Here is a 23,454-nt window from a genome sequence, read left to right as displayed (position 1 = left end):
TACAATTTAAAATAAAAACGGAACAAAACAAATTCACAAATCATGATCAGTACTTGGCAAATTGGCAAGGTATCTCTTGATATTCTTTTTTAAAGTAATTTTGTTATGTATTTTAGATAAGATGTTTTTGGGCAGAGCATTCCAGAGAGTTATTGACATTGTCATTTTTAACTGGTGAGCCAAGCTATACGGCTTACCAGTGGAAATGATGTTCTGCAGTAGCATTACGCCAGGGCTCCACCGGACGCGTTGCGTCTCCGTCGTGTGCGTCAAAAAACGCACCGGTTCAATTTTAATGCACGCGTCGCGTCTCCGTCAACGCAACGCGGGCAGTGGAGCCACCCTTCATTGATTAAAAAGGGAACATTCCCTGACGGAGACGCGACGCTGACGCGCCTAGTGGAGCCCTGGTGTCAGAAGACTCACTGCTAATGTCTTTTCAACCATTAGCCATGCCAGATGTTCGTGCATATAACTAATACTTGTCCGGTATGCCTACAGCCTAGTGCCAGACGAGCCGCTTTATTCTGAGCAATCTGCAACTTTTTCAAATTATATTGGAGTTATTCTGCCCTGTGGCATTTTTGTTTATGACTGCTAAAAGCCAAACATAAATCTTATTTGTTTCAATTTGTGTGACAATTAATCGTTAAAAGTAAAATGTTTTTCTCATGACAGGCCTTCCTGGAGGTGACGGGACCTCTGAAGAAGGCAGCCCATTGGCATCTACCGAGACGTCACGCAGGGGTTCGAATGAGAACGCGTCATCCTCCTCATCCCTCTCCTCTGAAGCCATGGTCATGAGGACCAACACCTTCTGCCTGCCGAACGAGACTTTTAACGTCTCCCATTCGGTTTTGATTCTCGAGGACACTCGAGAAAATCAAAAGGGCACATTCCTGTATACACCATCTCCTGCTTCCTCTGGCGAGGCTCGCCCAGAAACGGCACTTTGGAGATCTCACAGTGAGTGTGTCAATGGAACCTTTACACCAGAGCCACGTGAGACTTTTTCACACAATGATGCACAGATCTCCACCCCAGTCACAGGTGTGGAATGCCAGACCGTCCCTTCCCGTTCCGATGTACAGACCTCCACCCCAATGACAGGCATGGGTCATCCCATTCCCCTCCCTTCCCTATCAGAGTCTCCATGTACTTGGAACGCAGACAGTGCATCAGTCCACCCTGCTAAAGCTCAGCCAGTTGTTGTTGCAGTGAACCAACCGCATGCTGCCAAACCTCCTTGCTCGGCCATCAAAAGAGTACGAATAATGGAAGTCAAAAGCACTCCTAAGCCAGACTTATGCAGTGTGAGGTCTAAAGTCATGACCAGACCAATGGCTACACCTACACCAGTAAAAAACACAAGACGCAAACCACTGCAAGTCAACGTGCCTAGCACACAGTCTCAAGGAAACCGAAGACCCCCTATGAAGTTATCAGAACCCTCACTGGCCCACTGCAATCAGGCCAGCTCCAGAGCAGAACCGGCAGCAGCCTCATTAGCAACATTACCTGGAAATGCGACCACATCCCGGTTACCACTCAGAGCGCCTAGCAGAATCAACCAAACTAATCCTACACCTGACCTAGCTGTTGAGAGCTTGGAGGCTGACAATGGGGCAAATAGAAACAAGGTAAGGTCACGGTCAGCTTCTGACCAATACAAGGCTCCTGTCTCCAGAACACAGGCCCGGTGCTCATCTGAGATTGCGTCATCATCCTCGACTGGTGTGCTCAGGAAGAACCGACCTGCCAGTCTTTCATGTGAGATGGCTACGTCGTCATCATTGTCAACTGGTGTGCTCAGGAAGAAGAGACCGGCCAGTGTTTCATGTGAGATGGCTGCGTCGTCATCATTGTCAACTGGTGTGCTCGGGAAGAACCGACCTGCCAGTGTTTCATGTGAGATGGCTACGTCTTCATCATTGTCAACTGGTGCGCTCAGGAAGAACAAGCCTGCCTCCGTCTCATCTGGCGTCACTGCTCCCAGATCCCACCTGGCCTCAAGCACACCAAGGAACCAGTGCACACAGAATAAGGCCCAGAGCGGAACTCCTGTGAATACTAGCAGAGAAGTTAAGAAGATCAGCCTGGTGGTGGTGAGTGGATCATGGTAATCTGCTGGTTTATGACATAATTTGGTAGATTAGATTATTTTCTTTTCACATATAGTACAGATGTTTACTATGAGCCCCATTATACAGTATGCATTGATCAAGCTCCACATGAAAATAAACACAAGACAGCCAATTCACATATATTGTGTTTAAGTACTATGTCTCACTTTTCAAGTAAATCTTAGTAGTTTATAATGCCCTTTGATGTTATATTCTGTCATTTCCACTGATAATGGTCAAAACGCCTGCTGTTGTTGCAGACACACTCCCCTAAGTCGACGGCAACAGCTAATGAAGCCAAGAGCCACACAGGGCCACAGGCCACACCCCTGAGGCGAGCCAGATCAACCCCAGCCCCTCCACATCCTCCACCTCCCAGACGAAACCCCACCACTCAACCTCCATCTCCCAGCCCCAGAGCAGCCACTGGGTCCACCAGGCCCAAGCAGAACATCACAGCAGGTAGGATTGACTTATTTCATCAGTGACTCATAAGATTCACAAGCCCCACCCAATGTAATAAAACAATTGTCACTTAATAATGAATAATTAACAACTTAACAAGCTAAAGAAAGCGATAGAGTTACAAAAAGCATGGCAAAATAAATCATAATGGCCACTGGCCAGGCTGAAAAGAAAATGCCAAAGTGATAAGTAGAACACTGTTCCCCAGATAAAATAATAGTTACTCTCAGTCTGTCACGACACACCAAAGCCTGAATCATCAATCAAAAGTACATGGCCTAAGCCCTAAACAAATGTAATATTACACATGTTTATCAGTAAATTGCTTTGCAATTGTATTGTTGCTGCACATGATTCTGTGACATAATGGAGGTGCCTCACTGTGTCTCAAGTTTGGGTTGTGACCCACCGTTTTCGCCTACTGGAGAAGAGCCTGAGAGCAATAAGAGACTTAAGACGGTCAGAGTTTTGTGATGAATCCTATTCAGTAGGACATTCAGTAGCACATCCGTACTCACAATTGATAGTGCCGTCATGCGATTGAGGGTAAATAAACATTTACTCTAGGTCAAAGTGGATACCCATATAAGCCAGGGAACCTGCCGTTGGAGAAGCTAAGTTGAGTTCTAAACATGTCCCATGTTGTGTAAACAAAGCGATCCAAGCCATGCGGTTGGACCACACATGTGGTCCAAGGTTAGGTGAGTTTGGACCATGTGGTCATAGGTTAGCTGTGTTTGGACTGAAGGCTGCTTTGAGGTGTTAAGGGTTATACAACATGCTTGCAGTCAGATTATCGTAGATCTGGTCTTTAGAGTTAGGAGTTCTCCTTCATGCTATGCAACTGACGTGTAGTTTCCTCATTCGAACTCGGGTGCACAATGTCTACACTTAAACAATATAGCCTACGTCAAAATAAACATATATTCGCTACTCACAGAAACAAAGACGGTTTTGAGGTGTTGAAAGCCTACTGTCCTTAGTGGGAAGACTTGTGTAAAATCCAGTTTTTGGCAAGATGTATAAAATATTCCCCCAGACGAAGAGAGGTTTTAGTTACCTCAGTGTGCCACTTTCACATGCAGTTGCGAGAACGCTTTGAACCAGAGCTAGATTATCTATAGTTCTAGAAGCAGAACAGTCGTGTAGCTATGAAAACATTTTACCCTCTAAAACATTTAGAAATATAAGAAATAGTAATGGTTGACATAATAACTCCAGTGATGCCTCACTATAAATATCAAACGGCCCCTTTAACTGCCACTGTTGTATAGGGCTTTGAGCCTTGCTCAACCATGTCAAGAGGATATTTGTATGCAATAAAATGATGTTGCCATGAGAGGGCAACATGGAGCAATTCCTCTGTTCTTTAGTGTCCAACTTCAGTTGACACACAGATGATTTTCCCTGTGTCCAGATCTAGGGGACGGGTGGGGGGGGACTCTTCCTGTGATGGGAAGCGTAGGGGAAGGAAAAGGAGGGTTAAAGTCACAGAATATGGTGTTTGCTTTGTAACAAGCTCACTGACTGCACGAAAACCCAGTAGAGGGGGACACACTTGTTGACACTACTTGGGGAGTATTTTCACAATATATATATATATATATATAATATATTTGTGTGTGTGTGTGTGTGTGTGTGTGTACTATACTTATATTTACTTTAAATATTTGAATGGCTTTTGTGTGATCTTGAGAAAGAAAAAATAAGTGATATTTAGATTAAGTCAAATCACTGAATATACCTTTAATTGATCTCTATGGATGATTTTTATCTTGGCACTGTAAAGCCCTTGTAAACATTGTTTTGAAAGCGCCTAGTGTGTGGTAAAGGTGTAAATCCTGACAGAATGACTGGCAGCTGAATGACATTTTCTTATAGAACATGCAGACATTCTGTATACAGTAGCGTAGCCTACTGTATATCCACTGCTTTTTCATTCATGAAGGATTTTTAACAAGTTGAATCCAGGCCATTTCTTTGGAGTCTGACCACAGTGTTAACCATATTTCTAAGGGGGAGGGGCAGCACTGTAATGGTAACCCACATTGGGGGGCTGGGATTTTCCCCCCCTGGCAGTGTCCTTGGAATGAAAACCGCCATATCTGCCCAGATACAGTGAAGTGACATGTAGACATCGCTTTTGGGAGATTGGGTACACATACATACACAAATAAAATATAATAATATAAGAATGTCTGCTCTTGCGGTTACCTTAATATATAGTATGTGTTTTAGGGGGCAAAAATCACCCTGAACAGCATGCTAGATAATGCACTAAAATAATATAATGCACAAATATGACAAAAGGATGTTCAAATCTGACTCTGTAATCTGTACTCTATTGTTGTAAACACTATGCAGCATGAATGGTCTGAATGTTGTTCACTGAATGAGATGAGCTCTGTTTGCATGGTGTAGTGTTGAACTGCACATGGTGACAATAACAACTCTGTGGTGGCATCCCCCTCAACTGGAGAGAAGAGACCTAATCAGACAATGAGCCTTTTTTACATCTCCACATCTCAGACAGCGTACCGCTCCCTCATTGGCTGGGTGGTTGTGGTGGGGGGTGGGGGGGGGGGGGGGGGGTTGTATTTTCTACACTATGGGGTCCCCCACTCGAGGTTGTCATGGAGACAAGGGGGTCTGTTCCACTCTAGTTCCCGTCCAGACGAGCAGCCTGCATGGCTGGCTGTCTGCCTGCATGGATGCAGAGACCCCTGTCCATTTAACGCTCTCTCTGCCTGCATGGATGCAGAGACCCCCTGCCCATTTAACGCTCTCTCTGCCTGCATGGATGCAGAGACCCCTGCCCATTTAACGCTCTCTCTGGCTGCATGGATGCAGAGACCCCCTGTCCATTTAACGCTCTCTGGCTGCATGGATGCAAAGACCCCTGCTGGTTTTGACACTCTGTAAGGCTGCATGGACGCAGGGACCCCTTCCCATTTCCACTCCATCTTGTCCTCATGGCGGGATACACTGGACCCAGAAGCTGTACTTGGACAGAATTTCCAGTACATCACGCTGGAGCCAATTCGTCATCTTTGACGCCACAAGGCGGCAGCGGCGGCTCTAGCTGTGACCTCACCCTGCTAACGTGTCTGGTGGTCGCATCCTATCGTTTCTGTATCATTCCTTTGTTAGCAGCGTTCAGCTGCAGAGAGAGGAAGCGTGGTTGGAGAAGTAAGTCAGCCTATGAACATCGGCTGAGTTTCTTTTTTTATTTTGTATCTGCAGAAAGATTTCCTTCACAGATAGTGTTGGTTGCATTGTGATTTCGGTTCTTTACTGTTGGACGTAAAAACAAAAAAGGAAATTTTTATCACATGCAGACATTTTCTTTTTTGATTTGTTGAAATCCTATATTTAGAATAAATATCAGAACACTGCATCATTTGTGTACCAGCTGCTTATAATACCGAAAAAGAGGCTGTTTATTATTACTAACTTTTATATTTGAGGGAAAACTGCAGTGTTTTCTTGGTAACCAGATTACACTCTAATAAAACATCCAATACATATTGTTTATTGCTATGATCACGTGCAATGTTTTTATGTTTGACTTAAAAAAAACACTTGTGACTTGGCGTCTAGGACTGCATTTGAAGAGTTTTGATATCCCATTAACAGACACGTAACTATTGTTTAATTTTTATATTTTTTTCATGGTCATGCCATGGTCTGTTGTGAAACCTTACTGAGAATTTTAGGTGGCATTGAAATGGGCCAGTGTTTCACGCAGTGAGTGTATTTGACCTTGTGGTTTGTCAGTGAATCACTGTTGTCCTTGATCAGACCCTGTTCATCAACCACTTAAACCAATGTACTTAATTGACTGAAGTCTCCCAGGAGTATTATCCCCCCCCCCCCCCCCCCCCTCTATTCCAAATATTTACACAGAAAACCGGCCACAACACATTGCAATGTGACCCATTTTGAGCTTGGAGATCTGTGGTTAACTGGCTGCCATTCAACAACACACTGCATGCTGTTGGTACTCTCAAACTCTTGTCTCTCTCCTCTTGTGTCTCTCTCAGGTCCTTCAAAACCAAGTCCTTCAAGGTCTACAGCTAGTAGCCTGAAAAGGACAGCTTCTTCAAGGCTTTTTCATCAAACTGCAACCCTAGCAGGTAAAGGGTATCATTTTATTTGATGACTAAACTCTTGATTATGCATTTAGGCTTGTGTGTCAACTGTGAATGTAATTTATCATGTCACAGGGCTTGGATCCAGTCAGTGTTTCTCTATGTCTCTGTCTCTCTCTCTCTTTTTTTTTTAGTTAGTTAGAAGGATGTGGAATATGTGACTCACTGGGTTGGGTGTTGTTTGGCTGTTTGAACTCAGACCAGATCCACCGAGGTCTGGACTGAGGCCACAGGGCTGTTGGCCTGCCCTCGTTCACAACACATGTTTCCTGGGTAAAGATTTAATGAGGACTGTCTGTTGGCTTGGCCTACAGGGAACATGGTTTGGTTTATTTATTTTTTTATTCTGCTTGCAGAAATATAATGCTGCAATAGCTGAGCTAATTAATAATTATTAGCTTTTTATAATAATTAATACAATATATTACATATAGGTCAAGGTGCTTTAGAATATTTATTGATTATAAAATTTACAAACAAAAAATACTGAAAACCTACATAGATGCAACTGAACTGAGAATATAGCATCATGTAAATGCTACAAAGTGCATTACACACAGCCACACACACACACGAAACCATGCACCAACCTGCTCATCAGGAGCACTTAAGTGTCTTGCACAAGGACACTTTGACACAAACCCAGGAAGAGCCGGCCGGGGTTCGAAAGTTCCTATTCCCAAGCCGCCGCTCTACCTCCTGAGCCACATGTATTTGAGTAGTGGATCTTCTCCTATGGGGAAGCAAGGTAGGCTGAATACAGTGTGATGTACTGTATGTGTTGACAACACCTCCCCCTGCTGGTGGCAACCAGAACATTATAAGATGGCTAATGATAACGAGTACTAGGGATTCACACTCATTCCCATTGGCTGCAGCAACTGTGTTGACTCCTCCCACCAACTGAGCATCCCTATAATAACACCGTCATTACACCCAGCCTGCATGAATAGACGATGAAAACTGACTGGATGGATAAAGACTGTGTGACTGGATGGATGACGACTGTGTGACGGATGGATGAAGACTGGCTTTACCAATTAGGAATTCTATCCACAGCTGTCCACAGCTGTGCACCCCCACACAACACCTCTGGCTGCTCATTGGTTGTTGAATTAGGACAGGAGAGCTGCAGTGATGGTCTGAAGGAGGGGTCTTTATGCCCCCCCCCCCCCCCCCCCCCCAGCTGGTCTGTCAGTCCTGCAATGTTTACTACAGCCACCGGTTGCAATGTGTGTGACACACACTTCTACCCAGCAACACGTCTACTCGGCTCAATAGTCAATACTAGATCTCTCTGTGGTTTTATTTTGTTTTTGTTGAGTAGTTGTTGCCAGTAACATCTTTTTTGAGAGATGTTATGGTCTCCGAAGCTGTCGCTGTCAAACCTCCACGTGCGTCTGACAGCCAAGGGCTTACTGCGAAGGCTGCAGCTGCTGTCGGGATGCAGGGGAAGTACTGTGATCTTCCATGCAGGTGTGTTTTGCTCTGTTAATCTACTAATAATACTGCTAGAAAATCTGCAGGGCTCCAGATATACTCACTGTAGTTTGCCTCTTTGCACTTGGCAGTGCTGGGCCTCTATTTATAGTGTTGTTGACTGTATGTTGCTTTGAAAAGCAGGCTCATCTTTCCTGTTTATGTTTACTATACCTATTTAAACACCGCTATCTGATGACCACCAAGCTAGCTTAGAGTCAAGGATTTTCTACGTCACTGCTAAAAATGCACAATTGACACTTGAGCTTATTTAACCACTTAAACCTTACTGTATACTTAGTTGACCGGGGTCCCTCAGGGCTCTATACTAGGTCCCTCTTCACCGAATGTTCCCCCAGAATAAGGACGCTACACGCTAAGGATCATGAGGATAAAGCCATGACGATCTGAGGTGATATTTTTACCTGGGGGTTTATGTTGGCCATAACATGCCAGGAGAACTCTGCACCATGCAGTTTTATTCTGAGATGTGGGTTATTTTAATCCAGTTTCATTCAGAGATCTGGGATATTTTAATCTAGTTCCATTCAGAGATCTGGGTTATTTTTAATCCTGAGTTGTGATTTTGAGCCATGGGAACCTTGCTGTGATGGATGGACCCCGCTGTTGGAACGGCGTCGCTCCAGAGACTGTTTTCATGTTTTCACTGACATCCCTCTTAGAGGAAGAGGATGCTCGATAGTGGATGTCAAACATGGTTGTGTGTTCATGCGTTGCAAAAACATGTTTTTGTTTAAAGGACTACTATGCTGTCACCATATTAGTTACCAAACTTGTGTGAATAATTGAGTCAACATTCTTTGAGTCTTAAATGAACATTTTACAGACAAAACAAACAGCTGCACTATCGAGTGTATTCAAGGAAAATGCATGTCATTGTCACACACACACACACACACACACACACACACACACACACACACACACACACACATTGTATTGTTGACTAGGACTTGATCAAGAATTCTTAATTTAAAAAGGATTAATCACAGACATGATGCCACTGCTGTTTATCTTTATCAGTGATCAAATTATCCAGGACCATCTTTACATTTTAATATATAGATAAAAGCATTATGGATTTGGATGTGTTGAACTGGGAGATTCCGCTGCAGCACTTTAACAAGTGGATGATTGTCAAGCTTTGCAGTGGTGTGATATCTCTTCACAGCACCAGATGGCACCGTGCCCAGTGGAGTCACTAAACTATTTCAGTATCGTATTGATTACTGTTTTCATCTCAACAAGTGGTCCAGGGCATAATTATTGGTGGTCCCTGGGGAAATGTTTTGAAATGTGTATATATAATAAAATGTAACCATAGCCCTAACCATTGAACTAAAAGGAGTAGTGTGGGGAGAAAAGGCTTGAAGATAAATGACTGTTAAAGGGACATTTCACCGCTAGAAGAAACTGCAGTCACTCAATGTTAATAGTATTTGTAGTAGATAATGGTAGCACAAATTGAAATTTGCACCCTATGGGCAGAAAAATAATGAATGTGTTTAACTGGACTGCTGAATTCCTACAATGCCCATACTGCTTCAGTGCACTTCCCCTCCTTGTGGAGAGGGGGGAGGCTGCATGGAGGTGTTCATGACCGGTTGTTCATGACAGGTTTTTGGTCATGAACATGGCTTCATAACTAAAATATCAAAAAGAAAAACATATTACACACACAAAAAAACCCAAAAAGTGTTTCTTGTGTCCTAAACATCATTAAAATAAGCTCTGGTTGCAGGTGAAGTTGCCCTTTAAGGGCTTGATGTAAAGCAGTGCATGACAGGTGTTGCGATCATTAGTGTTAATTTTTCACAATATTCTGATTTACTCTTAGTCTTTTGAATAACACACCATTTAGACTTAGTCTTTAGCCTTAGTCAACAAAATGTACACTGGATCATTAATGTTAAAATTATGTTTTTTTTAATTAAATGGAGAAGATGATCTTATTACAAAATTATGTGACTCGCCTTACACCAGACACGGCAAAACAAATTACATAAAACTCAAAATGATTGATGTCAGATGTCTCCATAAAGGGAGATAATATGACGAATTAGAATAATTTTCACTCTACATTTCATACTGTTGATATGAATATAGAATATACGCGTCATATCTGCTGTTTCTGCCATTTCTTTTTTGTTTGAAAATGTGTGAAAATGTATTATGATTATGAACAGTTTTCAACATGGAAAGGATTATGGCGATTATGCAAAATAATTATGATTATCTCAAATAAGTGCAACCTGGCCATTATGCAACAATTGTGACAGTAGCCTACTAGACCCCTGCTGCCTAAGCCACCTGCTTCACAGGAAACATTCTGTCCTCTGGACCATTTTGAATTATTCAGGCAGAGGGAAGTGTGAATTATTGATATATTCTGCATAAATGAGTTGCATAATGTCCATTTTTGTTAAAGTACAAAAATTATATTTGCTAAGTTTCTTGGCCCATTTAGACTTGGAACACCTCTGTACATTATACCCTTCAACTATATAGTTGAAGGGTGTGACTGGAAGGGTGTGACTGGATGGATGACGACTGTGTGACAGATGGATGACGGATAATAAAGATTTTAAGTTTGTCAGAAACCGTAGGTCAGGATTTTGAAGGTGTTTAGAATCAACCTCAGGACTAAGTCTAAATGGGATAATGGCAATTTCTTGTACATTTTACTTGTGTTTTTTGTATGTGATGCTGAACATGATTGTACTTAATTTGTGGACATTTTAATCACTGTTTGAATATCTGTAGTCTGCAGCTCTGGCTAGTATTGAGGTCACTGCGGTGTTATAATACTGTTGATCAGCAGGAGGCATCCTAACACACTGAAATGGTTTCCCATAGTGTCATTAAAATTAACTACATAGTTGAGCTATTGTTGCATACAATATTGTTTAAGATCCTGGAATTAGTTGCAGGCCCTTTGTTGATATAAATGGAGACCTAGTTTTTATTTTTCTGACTAGAATCGTCCATCCCATAAAGTTAGAGACTGAACTTTTTTTTTGGCCTTTATTGATAGTTGAAAGTAGTCTGACAGGAAATGGGGACTTAGCCCAACGTTTCCAATGAGGATCATGGCATCGGTACTTTACTTGACAGTAGTTTTCAAACTTTCATGTCAAGGACCCCCAAGTTAATATGTACTACTGTATTTGCCCAGGGACCCCCATCTGAAAATATGGTGTGCCAGGTAAAAGATGATGATTTGAAAATAGCTTGGTTTGGGCATCTAGTACAGATGCCTCCCGAGCAGCTCCCTGGTCCTCGCCGAGGTCCTCACTGCACGTTCCACTAGGAAGAGACCAGATGGAGGGAGGGGATTATAGCTCCACACTGGCCTGGGATCCCCCAGGAGGAAGTTGTTAATGTTGTTAAAGGGAAGACTGGAAATTTCTGGAACTGTTACCCCCATGACCCAATTCCGGATAAGCAGTGAAGATGGATGGATTGGCTGTTAGTAGCTGTTTATATATTTATAGGCCGTTAAAGTGGTTCAAATGAGGGCTGGGACTGTAACACGTTAATTGAGATTAACTACAGAAAAATTAACGCGTTAAAAAAATTAACGCATTTAATCGCACCTTTTTTTCACCACGGAACGTTTCTCACTGGGAGCATTTCATCAGTCAGACAACAACAAAGCCCAAACCCAAACGAATCAATGAGTGAAGAAGCCGCTCATATCGCTTTTGCTCAGTGGATGGGACACATTTGACTATTCATATAGACACTGAAGACACTTTATATAGGCACTTGCTGCACTTGTTTATCTGTTGGGAGAAATATATCCCTTTTATTGCTTAAAGGGATATACCACTAATTATCGACATTTTTCTATGGAGTCGTGTGGAAATAATAGTCACCCCATTCTGTGTTGCCTAGAACTGGAGGTCTGGAAAAAAAACAGTAACATTATGAAGTACATCTTTGTGATGTCACAGATGTACTTCATAATGTTACTCTAAGATATATTAATGACGTAGTAAAATGTTGAAAATGAGTGGAATTCCGTAGTCACTATTCATTGATTCACTGGGATACAAAAAAAACATTAAAAAAAAAAGTTTCTCACTGTTCTCAGGTTGAATATTGATATGAGATTAAAATGCGATGAATCGAGATTAATTAATTACAAAGCCTCTAATTAATTAGATTACAATTTTTAATCGAGTCCCAGCTCTAGTTAAAATATGATGGATTGTCCTAAAGTTATTTCCATATAATGGCAGCATTATATCTCTGCTATATTGCATGGGTGTGTCCTGCCCACCCGCTGTAGCTCTGTCTCTGCCAGTGCTGGAATGTTGTTCCATTGGCACGACCGTGCCTCGCCAGCAGGCCTCTATCCAGAGATCTGTCTGTCCGGTCACAAACAACATGATCCCATACCACTACTGAATGCTATTGTCCCTTTTTTGGGGCAAACATTCAGTAAAAATAGCAGATATACAAGCTCATAGAGGCTGTTTAAAAAAGGGCGCTCTCTGCCAGGTGAGCCAGTAGGATACAAAAGCAGTGTCAACACACAGATGTGTGTGGGGAGCAATCAATTGGCATAACGACTAAACTGGTGAGGGGGAAAAGGAATAAAATATTATTCTAAATATGTGTTTAGTGTGTATGAGCTTGTAGATTGGCTATGTTCTAAGACATTTAGTGTGAGGGAGAAAAGGAGTGGAACTAGTATAGAGCCTTGGGTGGACTCTGGTCAACTGCCGTAAGTATACAGGCATTAAGTTAAGGGCCACCCACACCAAAAGCTACAACAAACTATAGTTTATAGTTTTAAACTTGGTTCCAACTCGAGGGGAGTTGTCCACAGTCCACACCACAACTATAATGAGGACAGTTTTGAACTAGTTATAGTGCTTGGCGTGGATGGTCCTTTATTTTGGTTATAAGGCTGAATATCTTTCACCTTCACTGTTACCAGTCTCTGGCTGCAGAGCCCTTACAGCAGCACGCGGTGGTATCACTGCTGGTGAACATGCTGCTGTTGATATCCATTTCATTACTGCTGTTTTAAAAGGGCGTGCTAAATATAATATAGTGTAGAGTGTGTGTACTGTATGAACAGCGCTGTCCTTGGTGTGGGAGGAGTATTTTTATCCAGTGTTATGAAGCCATGGGGCTTGTAGACACGAGCTGCTGTCAAGCAAAAACATGAGGGGGGATTATTCAACCGGCCAACTGGTGAGCCACACTTTGGTAGCGTTCCACCGTTTGCAGTGAACGTTATTATGATGTTTGTCCATGAATATTGCAACAATAAACTGTCATCTCTTGAGTGTTGCATGGTTGAGAACACTGCTGTTTTCCCTCCCTCATTAAAACTCTTATTCCTATGTCCAAGCTCACCTTCACCATCTCATTACATAATAACCACTAGTATATCACTAGAATATACCCTCCCTAGCATGTCATCCACAGGTCTCCAGTATCAGCGAAAAGTGCTGATGAACATGCTCATTTTTCCTCTCTTGCACAACTCCAGTCTGTAGCTTTGGCGTCTCTCTCTATCCTCGCCTGTCAGCGTCTTGTGGTTCATTAGTAGAAGCTATGAGCTGGTTATTATTATGCAGGGGGGTGTTGCATTTATAAAGCTACTGTAAATCAAAACTGATGTGGCACGGCCTCGCTAAAATACAACACAGCGCCGTCTTGTCCGTCCACACAACAGGAGATGGAAATATGAAGGACTAATGTCATTAACGCTATTTGAGCAGGTCTGTGAATCATAATCGATCGTGGTGGAGCAAACTGCGATTGAGCAAACACCCGATGTAAACGTCTCCCTGTCCGGAGCGTATGGGGACCGGAGTAGTGGCACGGTATCGGACCAGAGGTCATCATGGACAGGGGAGTGGTGATGCTGAATGTAGTAACGACCCTGAACGCGTGTTCTTTTGCAGTTGACAAGAACGGACCCAACAAAGCCACCGGTTGCCAGCAGCCACTACGTCAGCAGCAGCCTAAGTCGACTCGGAGTCATGGAGCGGCGGTGGGCCTGGTACCTGCAGCAGAAACCCAGCAGCACCGGCAGCTGCAGGTCCAATGTGAGGCTCTGGCGGTGGTTCTGCAGAAAACCCTGGCTGAGGTAAGACCATGACGAGCAAGCAATGGGACTGTGGTGTGATTCAAGGCATAGCGGTAGCACTGTTGTTAGAGGGTTATTTAAAAATAATAATACATATATCGTTGCAGTACTTTGTTGCCCTACTTGATCATACTGCAGCATCACACAAAAGCATCAAAAGTAGATCCACAAGCTCGGAAGTTTGAGCTTGAGATTTACACCCGCCGCCAGAGACGGCGGGTGTACTGTATATTAACTTTGGACAGTGTTGGGCAATTTACTCAAGAGTAATGAGTTACTAGTTGAATTACTTGGAATCAAGAGTAACTAGTTACAAGTCATTATGATATTACTTTTGAGCCATGGGCCTGTCCTGACCGGCACGTAAATATTATTTGGCTAGAGGGCGCATGCTTAAAAAGAACAAAGATTTAAGCTTACAATATGTCACATTGCAACGTGTTGATCCTTGTATGTAGAAGTTTGATTTTGGCTGTGACAACATCCTACTATGGAGTATAAATTGTAGGCTTAATATAGTGCATCTCAAACTATAATGGATATACCGTACTGGCTTAATAGCTGTGCTATTACTGTTTTGGCACACTAGAAAATATTACTTAGTAACCAGTTAGAAAATATTAGTTTGTAACCAGTTACTGACATTGGAGGGGTTTCTCTCAGTTGTACCTGGTTTTTATACTCTGGCTTTTGTGTGCACCTGACCCCAGTCAGTTTTTAAGTTGCTTGATTCAGTATTTAGACAAACTCCCATTTAACCATGTAAAGAAATAAAAACATGTGTGCTTCCTCTGGAAACTGCCCTTGGAAAGGGCAGTGGAAAAAGCGGCACTCCAAAATACAAGATGCAAGACTGGGTCAGATGCAATTTCTCATGTTTATTTGAGAACGCTAACGCGTTTCGGCAAACTGCCTTCTTCAGAGCAGACTACAAAAATGTTTAGTCTGCTCTGAAGAAGGCTTCAAACATGTTTGAAAGTGATACATCAGTATAGCCTCACCTGGTTCCTATAGGTTTCTCAGGTAGAAGGTTTGACGTGCAGAGCAGTGCATCGAAAGGTTTATCGATGCTTGCTGTTTGGATCTGTTTGTGATGATGTTGTGATCGGCTTCCAGGAAATGGATACCCTGAAGGAGTGTTGTTTAAAACCAGGCTTATCACATCAGCAACCAAACCATAGCTGGCAACTTTGTTCCACTCCTGTGCTTGTCTTTGTTACTCATCTTTGTAACCAAAGGCTCATATTTCATAACCTAATATGATGGAATTGAATTATGCCTAATCATATTGGTTGTTGTTTACTCAAACCCTGAAGCGGAGAAAACATGACATGGTGTAATACTGGAGAGGTCTCTCCTTTTCCAATCTGTGGCTATTGATAGTAAGTGTGCAGTCACACGGGTCATACTGAGGAGCTGCTTGTGTGCATGAACATTATTGTGGTCTTGGTCTGTCTCATTTGGCTGAATGGAAATTAGTGTAAAAGTGCTTCACAAGAACAATGTTGGTGTTGTAACAAACTGCCTAAAATTGTGTTACTGTTTGACACAACGTTAAGCTTTTGACTCTTCACTCATGGGTGTAGTTAGATTTTTGCCAGTAAGTGTGTGCCAAGGACTAGCCAACAAATCCTTCTCACATTCTTAAACCGAACCTTAACCACACCATTCCATTTAACCACTTGCATCATATTTCTCATACATGTTGGCCTTTGGCCACACCATAAAAACACCACTCTAAGGCTATGTTTACACTAACTGCTTTTTATGTAGAAAACAAATGGGTCTACAGTGCTTTTTCTGCTAAAAATGAGAAGAAAAAACGGAAAGGTGGGGAGGGGCAGGTGCGGAGTTGCAGACCACGACTTCATGGAACTGACTGTTGAAAACAAAGATTAAACTAGATGTAGATGTTGTAATGTAATGAAGACTGAGCATTTATCATGTAAAATGTTTAATGTTTATAAGCTTCAAGAGACAAGTCTGTTTCTCCTTCTCCACCTGACAGCTCTGCTGCCCAGACACTGGCTGCTGCTTGTGTCGTCTGGACACAGCACACGCTGCTGGACCACAACTCACTTATTCATTGCGATATATTGATAAGAATATTAAACCTATTATAACGCAATAGAATTATTGTTTTGTTGGTATAGTATAGGCAGCAGAGGAGGGGCCGGTGCTGGTGGTAGCTCTCATTAGCGACTTCTGAAAGTGGTCTCCTTTTGGACATTTAATAGTTTAATGTAAAACGGCAGTACTTATTTTTTTTTTAAGAAGCATAGGCTGAATTCTGCCTAATGCTGCTCATACTGGACCAGGCAATTGGTGTGTGTCCCCAGTTCATGTGACGATGGTCCCTGTGGGATGTTTTCACACTTTTTGGTTGTTGTCTATCTACTATCTCGACATTAAAATCGATGATTAACGGTTTTCATTAATGATTATCAGTACTTCATCCTGTATTAAAAACCTTCCATGTTTTCCAATGTGACTTTGGACCATTAAAGAACAGATCTCTAAGCTGTATATTCTGGCTCTAGTGCTTAGTTTAATGTTGTGATCCAAGTCTTGTGTCTTTAAAAGTGACACTACTAAATAGACTGTTGGGTTACAAATTCCATAGAAACGTGTCCTCGGCACAAACATGGGGATGAATTCATAATACTATTATGCCACCAAAATGCGGAATGCCTTACCACCAGCTATCAAAGTGTGGGACTCCTCCCTACCCTCTTTAAACGCCAAAAAAGAGCAGCTGGACCTAGACAACTCTTCTAGTTTGCCAAAATAAATACCCCTCCCCCCCGCTGTTTACCCTGTTAACCATTTTCTTTAAAACTTGTCCTCTGTCAGACTGGGTGTGGTCATGTGGTGTGCTACAGTGTTTCTGGGGTGGACGTCATGTCTGCCAGCCCCCGGCCAGCCACCCCAACCCCCAAGAGACCAGTGGAACTTATCTGACATCACTGGTCTCCTGACACACACCAGACATGACCCGGGCAACATGATGCCAATTTGAGATGGCAATAACACGTTGAGTTCAGTTATTGTTTATAAATGGTTAAACTATTCATCACCAGACCCAAACACATAAGGACCCTTTTTAAAAGGCATGACTATTTTTATTTTTTACGTAATTATAAAATGAAATGAAAATTACAAGCTTGTGTGCCACATGTAGTTTTCACTATCTTTTTAAATGAGGCTTAATTGATTAGTTAAATATATTTTTGTAAGTTTGGTTGTCAGGGCATCAGAGAATCCAAGCGTCTCCTTTGGGTCTCGAGCTGAAAAGGTTTAGGAACCCGTTTGGACATCTAGAACTATTGCCTGTAGCCTGATTGCACATTCCATGCATTCAGACATCAGCGTGAAGCAAGTGCTATGTGAATCTGCAAAGCAATGCAGAGCAAAGTGCAGACTGTGTTGTAAGACCTACTGTTGTGTTGCATTTTGCAGTACTGTACAAGTACAACACCAGCATGGAACAAAGATTGTACCCACTGGAACCCTTACGTCCCTGTTCTGGGGGCGAATGTTCAATGAAAATGGCCCCAAGCTCTGTGAGCTTGTAGATCGACCATTTTTGGCGAAGATGTAAAGGGGGGAAAATTAGGGGGCCTAGTATAGAACCTCTGGTTGACACCGTTCAACTAAGTATATGGTTTAAGTGGGGGAAAAGGCAACCATATGTCACCAATACAGCCCATTATTCAACATACCGGTAGTCATTTTACTTTACTCGCTTCCCAGTCACAGATGGTTGACTCATATCCTTCTGGTTTGATGGAAGTGATTTCAAATTGATGAACTCAACCACAAAAACGGAACAGGTTTCTCCCCTGTGGCGTGCTGTGGACAGACATGTATTATTTGTATTACCAACAGTCCACTCCACGTACAACATACATGCTGATCATAGACGCACATTTTGCTACTAGACTGTGTCCATAACAGTCCACCAAAGCTTTTCTTTCCCCAGATGAAAACACAAGGCGCTCTCCTAAAAATGCTTCTAAACACCCAGAGTGGGAAATATTTAAACTCTGCGCCCACTTAAAAACGCAACAATGTGAATGCTCATCACACTGCTGGTGTTTCCAGCATACGGTAAAGACTCAAAAGAATTCCTGAGGGTGGTTCTCAGGAAAATGCCTTACTCCTCATACTCGGGCGAGAGTATAGTATTAAGTAATCAAAAATGGCCTGCATGTGAAATTTTGTATGCAAAACTACTTGGTCATGACAAAGAGATTCTAATTTGCTGTCACCCATGTGCCACACAGTGCACTCGAACAGAGATGACATGAAATTTCGAGCTTTGTTCTATAGTAGAGTTGTTCCGATACTGATACTGGTATCGGGCCGATAATACCACCCTCAAGTACTCTTACTCGGAACCGGCCCCGATACTCTGACCCGTGTACCAAAACATCCAATTGACACTAGGCTGAACGAATGCAACTGGAGCAAGTCTGATGGACCAACCAACACCTCAGCAAATCGTGAAAAACAGCCAATCTACAAGCATATATGACAACTGACAAGTGTAGATCGGAGATCCGTTCATCTGCATAAACGAGAAAAAGGGGGTAAAATTTGTGGTTACTCAACAAAAATAAAAAGTACTCTTATCGGTACTCTGTATCGGCGAGTACTAAAAAAAAGTACTTCTACTTGTACTCTGAAAAAATGGTATCCAGACAACTCTATTGTATAGTATGAATAGGTTTGCTTTAACATAGGGTAGTTGTGGTGTTAGTACACTACAGACGGTTATGTTGTGGTGTTTGTAGGTGTATATATTTTGTTCTTAGGTGTGTTAAATATGTTGCGGTGGTAGTGCTGAAGTTGTGTTGTGTTGTTGGAGTATACATAGTGTAGTGGAATGTGGTAGCCTCTCACTAGACCAGGAATAGGAGCTTGTCATCAGTGTGTGAGAATGTCCCAGCTGTTGGTGTGGTTCAGAACCGCTGGACCAGGCTGGTTCTGAACCTCAGACCTGATAAAGACCCACAGTGGTCGAAACGTTGTTGGAAACTCTAAATAAAATGTTCTACTGAGAGCTGAGTTACAGAGTGCACTCACTGCACTGTGCGGATTTCCTTTCCTCCAGTACGTATTTGTTGCACCTGAGAAGTGTTGTGCTTCCCTTTGGACTGTTACTACCTCAGCCAGACACTGGACCATGGCTCTGTCTGGATGAGACCATGCATTCTATTGCAACCTGTTTATATGCATTCTTTTTAAATGAAATTAATCTCACAGACAGAATAATGTGCAATAATGTGTAAGCGTGCTGTGCTTCATGTGCAGACTTTAATGTTTCTAGAATGTTGAAAGCTGATCTGGATCAATGACTGTCTGTATTGATCTTGACCTGCCCATGGAGTCATTCTACACCTGATGTGAGGTCTTGTTCGATCAGTCCATCAGGGAGACTAATATTCCCTCCGCAAGCGGACTGAGATTCCTCACAACTACTGTATGAGAATTGCTTTCAGCCCAACTAAGAAATGAGATACCCAGTTAATTGACAGAGAATTGCTCACGTCTAGCCTCTTACAAGAGGGCAAAGGATTTTTGGGGGAAAGTATTGTCTTTTGAATGGAAGCCATGAAGAGCTGTATCGCTATTGGTTCAATGATAATGCATTATTATTTTCATCTTTCCATTGGGGTTGGTTATGCTTTAGTTAACCCAAGCCAAGGAACGACAGGTTACATTTCAAGCACTATAACCCCCTGTGCCAGGACGTAATTTTGTGTCTTAACTTTTTTTTTTTTTAGAAACACTGGTCACTGGTCTGCGTTTCTATTGTAGTGTACTGGCATGGATTGTGTTAACTAATACAGTCTGATACATACTGTAATTAACCACTTCAACACTGGCGTACCTCTATTCGGCACGTCATTATAGGGGGAATATTTCCAGGATTTTTCAACGATAGCAAAAGTAGCAGATCTTGTGAGCCTGTAGATCTGCTATATTCACTATTCATCACAGTATGAAGGGCTTAAGTGGTTAACCAGTAGGCCATTGGGAGCACAGTATGCTGCTCACATAGACTTTCATCAGAATATTAAATCATGCGATAATGAAGAGTTGACCTCATGAGAAAGAGGCCATCAAGATGGTTGTCTGTTTTTTGTTTGGTGTTCCCTTGCAGATGAGGTAATCTATTTTATATCGGACTATTTTATACCATCCATGTATTTGCTGTTTGTAGTGTTTATTATAGTGGCAGAGGAGGCTGGAAAAACGGGCAAGAAGACACGCACATCTTGTTTATTATAGTCCTATTATAGTTTATTATAGAAATAATATCGTTATCCCTCGTCTCATGTTTATGCTTGTGATTTAGCCGCCCCGTCCGTCCGTCCGTCCGTCCGTCCGTCCGTCCGTCCGTCTCATTTTTATGGTCTTGATTTAGACCGCTTGTTTGGCAGCTGTTTTTCAATTTAATTTATTTAATTTGATTATTGCATAACTGGATTTTTACTGATTATCTATTAGCTATTTTGTATTCAATATTCATGATAGTTTTATACTGTTTCATGTTACATGTTGTATGTTCCTTGAATGTTATTTTAGAGTGATCCTCTCTAATCTGCTTTAAAAAAAATCAAAAGCATTTTGCTCTTGCAGTGAGGTTTTCTAATATATTTTTAAGTTGACAGAAATGTGAAAGTTGAAGAGTTTGTGCTTGTGGAGCCTATAACGGCAGATTGTAAAGGAAAGCTTTAGTGCAGGTTTGGAGGACGGGTCGATGTGGTAATGAACCATCTACATCTGCTCCCCAGGGAGGGAGGGTCACTTCGCTCCCATCAGTGCTCTACGTTATTCATCCCCCTTCGTTTTAGTAGCCGCCTCTCGACTTACAGCTGAGGGAGGCTGTCCTTTTTAAGCACACTACTGCAGCATTCCTGGCTGCCCCCTCTTTTAAAAGCGTTACGGTAAAGCACTCGGCTCTCTCTCGCTCAGCACTGCCGATGGAGCCTCAGATGCAGTGGGAGCAGTGTAAAGGAGGCGTTTGTGTGAGGAGGAGGTCCTGGGCGTACTGGGCCTCCGTAGCCAGGAGGAGGAAACTCCCGGCACCCTAAGCCCCCAGGCGGAGGCTGGACCATGGGCTGTGCAGGTAGCAGAGAGTGCCTTCCAGCTCCCTGCGCTGCTGCTGGACACAGGGTAAACTGGGTTCTCCTCCGGTCTGTTTCCGCAGACCAGGGCAGCCGTATTTCTTAAGTGTTATCGCTACAAGGAATTGTTAAAGTGGTCTTTTGGCAGGTTGTTTATCCGTTACTCTTGTGTCCACATGCGGCTGTATGAATTACAATGTGTGATTATGCAGACGTATAGTTTTGTGTTTAAATGAATCTGGTGTGACTGAAGTAGGAGATGCAGGCTAACCGGAACAGAGGAAGGAAAGATGAACTTGGCTAGAGGGTCCATTTAAGATGGATAGGTGATGAGACAGGAAACGATATGCTAAAGACATACAGTACATCAATTTTCTTTTCCAATGTGAGGTTATTTCTTGGAAGAGTCTGACGGAGGCTGTCTGCTTATTGGAAATAGATTTCAGCTGATACAATGTCCTGTTTGTGAAACTGTAATTGTATTCACATACATTAGAATGAAAAGACATTAGAATGACAGTCACATCCATTACATGACAGCTCCCCTTCATTTCCTGACATTTATTTGAAAGGTGATTTGTCGTGCCTATGTTTAGGCTCAGACTTTTTTTTACGGGGGCCAGTTTTAAATAGCAGCCGTCCGTAGGTGTCCTTTGATAGTGTTTTTGAAAGAGTCAAGGGATTCACATGTCTTAATGGCTGTTGGTAGGGCGTTCCACATTTTAGTGGCATTGAGCTAAATTAATTTAATCCCTTGTTTGAGCTGAATCTGGGTTGCACGTGGTTTGTTGTGACTGTGGACTTCGTTGACATTAAGGAAGTATTTTGACAGGTACATGGGTATCTTGGAGCCAAGCCTGTTGCCAAACTTGCCATGTACCAATGAAGATGCAGTTCAACCGAACTGAACAAACATCAAGATTTATGAGGTGTGTTTATGTATCTACACTTGTACTTCTATACTTGTGAGGGGCGAATATCCTCACAAGTATAGTAGCATTTGAGAAATGGACATTGTGAGGGCCATTTTCCTGGTCCTCACAAGAGGTTGTTTTATGGTTGAAACAGATTTACAGAGTAAGGCCCACACATTTTAAAATGGCATTCCTAAACTGTTGATGTCCCTAGTTGATAGTGAGTTGTATAGTGATACAAACCTGTGTGTGTTCCCCAGCGTGATGAGGCCGTGAGGCAGTGCAGGGAGCAGTCCCAGGAGCTGGTCACCCTACGAGGAGAGCTGGGTAAGTCTGGTCACCTCAGTCACTGTTTATATATATACACACACACACACACACACACACACACACACACACACACACACACACACACACACACACACACACACACACAGAATGCCAATCTGTGATATTTGTCTTTCTCCTAATTGTCCACTTGGCAAAGAGTTCAGTCTGAAAGAGCTGGACAACGGGCAGGCAAACATTCAAACTGTACGACTGGCTCATTATGATTCAAACTGTATGACTGGTTCATTATGATTCAAACATAATGGCACAGCACAGCAGTAAACGGCATGCTGCTGTCCTTTTATAGCAGACAAAGCTAGTTAGATAAAAGTATTTTCCATAAAGGTCGTTCATTTACAGTATATAATTTATCCAAATTTGTTATCCGTAAATTAACAATGTTTACAGATTTGTGTGAATATCTTGTAGCTAAAATTGACTTTTGAAGCAAATGCAAAAGGATTGGTTCATGATTCAAGGAATCAGGGGGATTATTTTACCCCCTTTGGTACGACCTACATTTTAAGATTTAAATACAGTAGGTCAAAGTGTAAAGCAGACAATGGAAACACAACATGGCCAATTTGAAAAATGTGGAGTGTTCTTTTTTGGCCTACTGGGTGTTTGCATGCAAAGTTGGACACCCATCGGTCCAGCGGTTTGCGGGATCGAGCGTTTTTTGACCAGGGTGTGTTGACGGGCCTATATGAAGCGCACTTCCAG

General features: G+C 42.5%; 1 protein-coding gene across 3 annotated transcripts in view; it reads left to right on the top strand.

Annotated features, from left to right (window-relative positions):
* The window catches only part of mtus1a (microtubule associated tumor suppressor 1a), a 60,884-nt gene that overhangs the window by 9,829 nt on the left and 27,601 nt on the right, over window positions 1-23,454 (top strand). For 2 of the 3 annotated variants that reach the window (XM_079504978.1, XM_079504979.1), the window contains exons 3-7: window positions 679-2,105; window positions 2,384-2,585; window positions 6,632-6,724; window positions 14,167-14,351; window positions 22,662-22,728. In XM_079504978.1, coding sequence (XP_079361104.1) covers window positions 679-2,105; window positions 2,384-2,585; window positions 6,632-6,724; window positions 14,167-14,351; window positions 22,662-22,728 — 1,974 coding nt within the window. Of the gene's footprint in view, window positions 1-678; window positions 2,106-2,383; window positions 2,586-6,631; window positions 6,725-8,006; window positions 8,216-14,166; window positions 14,352-22,661; window positions 22,729-23,454 lie in introns of those variants that run through there. The other variant, XM_079504980.1, reaches the window with a different exon arrangement.

The sequence above is a fragment of the Electrona antarctica genome, assembly GCF_951216825.1.
Source record: "Electrona antarctica genome assembly, chromosome: 1".
Classification (NCBI taxonomy): Eukaryota; Metazoa; Chordata; class Actinopteri; order Myctophiformes; family Myctophidae; genus Electrona; species Electrona antarctica.
This window is presented reverse-complemented; position numbering and strand designations above follow the sequence as displayed.